This window comes from Cornus florida, unplaced genomic scaffold (genome assembly GCF_030987335.1).
Source record: "Cornus florida cultivar Cherokee Brave unplaced genomic scaffold, ASM3098733v1 CherokeeBrave_3.0.0_Hap2_Chr09, whole genome shotgun sequence".
Taxonomy (NCBI): Eukaryota; Viridiplantae; Streptophyta; class Magnoliopsida; order Cornales; family Cornaceae; genus Cornus; species Cornus florida.
The window spans coordinates 90,465,344-90,471,596 of NW_026775579.1; the positions used below are offsets into that span (position 1 = coordinate 90,465,344).

The 6,253-nt window shown below is 34.9% G+C and overlaps 1 protein-coding gene across 1 annotated transcript; it reads right to left on the reverse strand.

The window, feature by feature from the left end:
• Window positions 1-322: 322 nt before the first annotated feature.
• LOC132275088 (ATP sulfurylase 1, chloroplastic) lies at window positions 323-3,542 on the reverse strand. The gene is made up of 4 exons (XM_059776473.1): window positions 2,767-3,542; window positions 1,341-2,007; window positions 1,154-1,240; window positions 323-713 (listed from the first exon to the last, which is right to left on the reverse strand). Exons 1-4 carry the CDS (start codon window positions 3,270-3,272, stop codon window positions 576-578), a joined length of 1,398 nt encoding a protein of 465 aa, XP_059632456.1. The 5' UTR covers window positions 3,273-3,542; the 3' UTR covers window positions 323-575.
• Window positions 3,543-6,253: the final 2,711 nt, after the last annotated feature.

The window sequence follows — 6,253 nt, forward strand, 5'->3', positions numbered from 1 at the left end:
TATAATTGAGCTGGTGAACTGACAGCATCAAAAATGATTTCAATTTACAGGTTGGGTGTATAAACTAATTAGGCCATGCGAGAGGGCAATCTGCAGTTGCCCAGTAAACATAGATATGTGAGGTTAATGCAAATTGTTAGGATCTCAAAAAGTGAATACTAATCTCTTTCTACTATTTTTGTGATTGGGTAGATTGAAGTGATAATAAAAAATAAAAAAGTAAAAAATAAAAAAGCGAGATACCTCACTTCTTGAATCCCAATACATAAAAAGTCCAGTTTCTGGTAAATTTTCGGAATTCTGATCTCATTTCACTCTATAATTGATTTTGAAAGGTATCCAAAAATTGTTTTGTTTCATAAAAGCACCATCACAATATGATACATTGATGCATGCACAAGTGCACAATTTCAACGTGACAGTATTGGAGCTCTATTACAGATTAACAAGACAAAGCTATCTGTCTATGTACCACTGCCTTAATTTATTGTGTTAACCTCATACTGGAGAAAGGTTTTAATGTTCCTCCCAAGCATAAGGTATTATGTTTTGACAGCACGAATCCTATCCTCCTCCTAAGCTGGAACAGCTTCAGGAACTTTTCCACTCTCGGCCGAAGACAAACTTTCATAGTAGTCTACCAACACTTTCCAACCATTAGGGCACATAAATCCGTCCGGAGGGTTCTCCCTGTTCTTTGCAAGTGTCCTCATCTGCAAGATGCAAGCATTCAGATATGAGTCTTATGGCATATACTACAAGCATAAAATGTAATGTACTTGAATGTAATGCATTTTCTTTCACTAATTTCTCTCTCCCTTCTAACTTTTCCAATCACAAATGTAAAGTCTAATGCATTTTCTTGAACAAGTCTCTTGTCTCTTGAGCCAATCTCAATGAGCCTTCTAATCAAGCCAATCATAAATGGAGACTAGAGTGCTTATTAATGCAAATTTAAAGACTAAGGAAGTTCTTAGATATGATTAATCTTGGCCTTTTCCCTCTCATGGGCTAATCTTTTCGAAAGACACCCACCTGAGTCGATCATGAACCAAGCTCGAGTAGCTTTGTTCATTTTATGGTCATACTTCGAGTTCTGGATCATTCATATATTAAAGGAAAGGTTGGCAATACTCTAAGGAATGAAAGATACCTTGGTGCCTGAGATGAAGAGGAAATCTTGAGCCCTTGAAGGATCGAAAAATGCCATTTTACTCTGTGTCTTATCATATGCAGCCACCTGCAGAAGTACAAGGAAAAATAAGTACTCTGGATTTTACAAAAATTAACTGACAAGATTGCCATGATGAAGCTAATAAAAGCTAAGATGCTTTGTGTACCTTGAAAGGGAGGATGTTTAGTCGCTCCAGTCCGGGAGCCATACTCAGTACCTTCTTCCCATGGTCAGCATCATATAGATCTCTTTTCTCAACTGGATGGCCCATACCAGCTGGATCCCGACCTACAATGTAAAAGTTGGCTCCTGCATTAATCCGAGCCTTTGCATGCCACTGCACCTCAGTTGGGCCAGCATAATGCATGGGAGATGGGAATATAGAAACCACAGTAGTCTCTGGATCAAGAACACCATCTTCAAGCACCTTCTCGTGTTGCTTCATTCGCCAACTTAGTGGAACATCATCTGCCTTAGTGTAGCCTCCCAATGGATGAAGCAATAGGACAGGGTTCTTGTAGCCCATATCAAGAAGCCGACGACGAGTATCAGTCATCAGCAAAGCATGGCCATTATGCACAGGATTCCTCAGCTGGAAAGCAAACACTGCATCTGCATTACGTTTCGTGAATTCCTCACGAAGTTCTGCAGGGGACAATCGGAACCGATCAAGACCATCATGGTACTTGATTGGTTCTATAACCTCCAAGTCACCTCCAATCAACCAGTTTCCAGCATTACTTAGAGCTTCCTCAACATAAGGTAGACCAGGGGCTGTGGTTCCCCAAGTTCTCGCTATTCGTTCTTCCTTGTTGTGCTTGTATATCTCAATACTGTAATTGTAATAAAGAAGACAACATAAGCTCTTCACAACTCCATGAATTAAACAATCAGAAAGTAGTAAATAATGGGGCAAATGTCCATCTGAGTTAATTCATGAAAATACCATGCCATTGGAGCAAGGTATAGAAACAGTTTTTCAAAGATGGTCTCTATTTTATTCTATTTTTCTCAATTTTAAAATATACAAATTGAAGAATTGAGTCCAATACTGTCACACACATAATCATATATAATGTAGGAAGTCAGCTCTGTCATAGCATTTATAACACATGATCAATAACAAACAAGGGCCACACACCAAGAGGACTAAATCAACAATATGTTAGGCATGACCTCATTCATTACCTTACTACTTTGAATACTTGTAAAAAGCTTTTTTCTTTCACTAATCCACCAGCACAAGAAAATAAATTGTCGAGATAATAATAATAACAATTACCAATTTACTACAATTTTGAGCTTCATTAAAAATTAAATCCCAGTCTTAAAATTCAGTTTTTTTTTTTTTTTGTTTATTTTTATTTTTATTATTATTATTTTTTTATAATCCATCCTATATAAGCTAAGCAACTGCATCATCTTTGTAAATAACCATATTTCATATAATAATTTAATCACTTTCGCAGTTTTAAAATAATATTAACATAATTCAAATTAGACAATTAAACATACATACAACTATAATTACAATTACATGTACTTCACATAAACATGCAATTCAAAAGAGAAAATGACCAAAATGTCCTTACTTGCTTAAAATCGCAACCGGGTTATCGCCGGCGTCGACGAGAGTAACGGATGTGGACCCGCCGATCTGGTTCTTCTGCAGATCGTCAATGGCGAGCACAATTGGCACCGACATGTTGACGAAGGAACCGTCTTCGAGGCGGAGCGAATTGAAATGAAGAGTTTGGAGGAACTCAGATTCTCTCATGAACCCTCTGAGCGGGCTAGCCCAACCCTCGCTGAGCACATGAACCCATTCAAGATCGATCTTTGATAGCTTGATTTGAGGCATCGAAAGGGCCTGTCTTTTCTTATGGTCTCTCTGAGACTTCTCAACCACAAGCTCAACGAGCCTCCCACCATCTGGCTCGATCAACCCGCAATGAATTCGGGTCCTTTGATGGGTCTTCTTGTTTGGACGCTGAGAAAATGAGAGATTGTTGGATGTGGTGAATTGGGTTTTCTGGGTTTTGGCTAAAGAGAAAGGTGGGTTTGGTGTTTTGATGAAAACAGCAGACATGGTCGCCATTGGAGGTGTTTTGATAGAGCTTTAAGACCTTCTCTCTGGTTCGATTTTTGAGGTAATTTACAGGTTACAACAACAATGGAGAGAGAGGCGTATTGAGAATTAAAAAAATATGAGATGGTTTAATGGGATGGGCAAAAAATCTTGTGAAAAATGGTATGAAGTTGGATTGTTGGATAGATTTCATGTTGATTTTATAGGGACTGGTTTGGTGAATTTTTTAAGTCAATTTGGGAGGATGAACCTGGACATTAATTTCTTGTACCGTCTTTTGTTTCGTTATGTCCTATTTAATCCTCGATGTTATTGAATGGGGCACTCCACTATATTTATCAAAATAATATACCGAATATACCCCACCGTTGTACGAACACTAATGTACATGAATATACCGAATAAGTCATGAATGACGTTTATTTATATTTCACAACTACTTTTATTTCACATTTTCAATTTTATACTAGCAAAAGTAATGTTTTATTTTTGTTGCTGTGCTGTTATTTATTTTCAAATTAAAATATGTTTGGTAACTAAATTTGTAACATAATATTTCAAACAAGATAAATAAAAAATATATTTGAATGATTGTTTAAAATTGTATTGACATTCTATTAGGTTTTTTTAAAAAGAATTCCTTTATAGTTGCCTTTTTCTAAAATATACGCATCGCTCTCGAAAATGTTGCCAAAAACGCATTTTTCCCATTTGCATATGTTTTGCAGTTTTCAACAAATTGGCAATAACCAAACAGTCCTTCAATAAAAGGGTAAGTGTCTCCTCACATGAAATTTTAGTTTCCTCTCTATATCATAAATTAAGAAATGACAAGAAGGTAAATGGAGAAGGAACAAATCTATTAACGGACACATGTTTGTCATTTGCGTATGTTCCTTAGTGAATGAATTAAGAATTAAGAAGAGACAACAACATAAATAGAGAAGGAGCAAAATTAAGAAAAGAATGATATCAGTCTTTTTGTGTTAATCAAATGAGTTAGACTGAAAAAATATCCTGAATTTCTTACTTTATACAAGATCTTCGAGAACTGATCCTCATTTTTCCACCCATTTTCCGTCTCCAAATTTCATCATGTCATATTTGAATCCATCACAAATGAAATCCATTTGGTGTGACAAAAAAAAAAATGTCTTGAATTCCACCCAAGTGAATGGGTAATCAATAATGTTGTTTTAACTGAGGGGTAAAACTGTCTTTTCACTCGAAAGCTCCATTTATGAAAAATGGTAGTGCCCAAATCGCTACATCCGACATCTCTCTTCACTATTGCATACAAAAGTTTGGAAGTGTAATTAAAGTGGAAAGTTCGTAGGGCTTTCCTTGTCTAATTGTGCGTTTTCCTTTCGAGGAATCTCCGTTTCTCTTCGATTCAAAGATGCACCAAACATTATTCTATTTATTTATGAAAAAGTAGTTTCTCTCTCTCTTGAACTTTCTTCATTTCTTGTCCAGGTTCAATCCCTGTATTTAGGAATATATAAACAAAATTTCCTTCCTTCTTGTGATGTAACGAAACTTGTACCGTATAAGAGAAAAAGGATGGCGTTTGGAACCTTCAAAATAAGCACGTGACAGACGACATAGTTTATACAACAGAGTAATCAATTATATTAACGTCAAACTAATACAACTTAGGTCTGGCGTGAAAATAAGTAATATTATAATTTCTAGGAAGATGAAAAAACACATAATGAATTAGTGTTACAAGGAGTATTTTTCTCATTTTGGATTCGGATGAAAAATAAGAAGGGTATAAATAAGTTGGTATGTAACGTTTTGAGTAAATAAACAAGTACAAATTCATTTCAATTGATGTTAAAATCAAACCCAACTTTCAATCCGAAATGAATTACTAGAAATGCACTCTCGCTCTTTTGTAATTCATCATAAGAATTGTGCCCATTGTGGCCAAGGGGTGCATCAACAAGGGGGGCAACACATTCTTCGAATGGGTATTTTGTGCTGCCGAAAACATAGTCAACTCAATTTCTACTTTTTGCGTCAACAACTTTTAGAAAGCTATAAATTTTGTTAAAAAAAATTAACAATTAAAAAAAAATGATAGCAAGTAAATTAGCTTGACATAGGAGATCTCCATAAAAAAGACTCTTAATGGATTGATTTTTATTTCTCCACCTAATAATATTTAATGGCTATCAGTAGAATTTGAGTATCTTTTGGATTGTTTTTAGAATTCTTTATACCGTTAAGTTCTCCGTACAATTTATAAATAAATTTACTAAGGGCATCATGATTCATTCATCAATAATATTTTCAGTTTTCTTTGCAATTTACCTTTTGCTTTAGCATAATTTTATTTTAAGGAGGCCCTCCACTTTCTTATTTTTTAAAATAAATTTACAAAATAGTCCTTGAACCATACAAAATAATTTTAATGTCATATTTGCCCTAAACTCTATTGACTAGGATTCTTTCATCTCTTTGCCAACAACACATAATCCCTGCAACACATCTACTGCCCTCTATCTCTCATATTCCAAAATTAATGAGGGAAGTTCAACTATTGTAATTTTACATGCTTGAGAATCCTCCAGGAAAAGCTTACTTGTATGTATATTTTATTATGCATTTAATGAATCTAATCTGGATGTTGGACCTTCAAATTTTTTTGAAGACTGAATTTGGGGTTTTCATGTACACAAGCACAAATGATTTGACAGCAGTTGTGAAAATTGCTTTGTTCCATCGAGTTCTCCACTTCATAACCAGTGGACCAAATCTCTCATAGCACACTCTATATAACATACTTTCTCTATAAATTTTCTTTATAGGGTTTGTTTCTGTGTTTTTATCTTCTATATCTATTTAGACTTTACAAGTTGTAGAAGGTGAGAACTTGAGATAGATTATGTAGATGCTAAAAGGGCAGTTATGAGAATGAAAATTGTAGAGACCAAACATTGTGTAATTTAAGGCTATTTTAATAATTTCATTTTAAGAGAGAA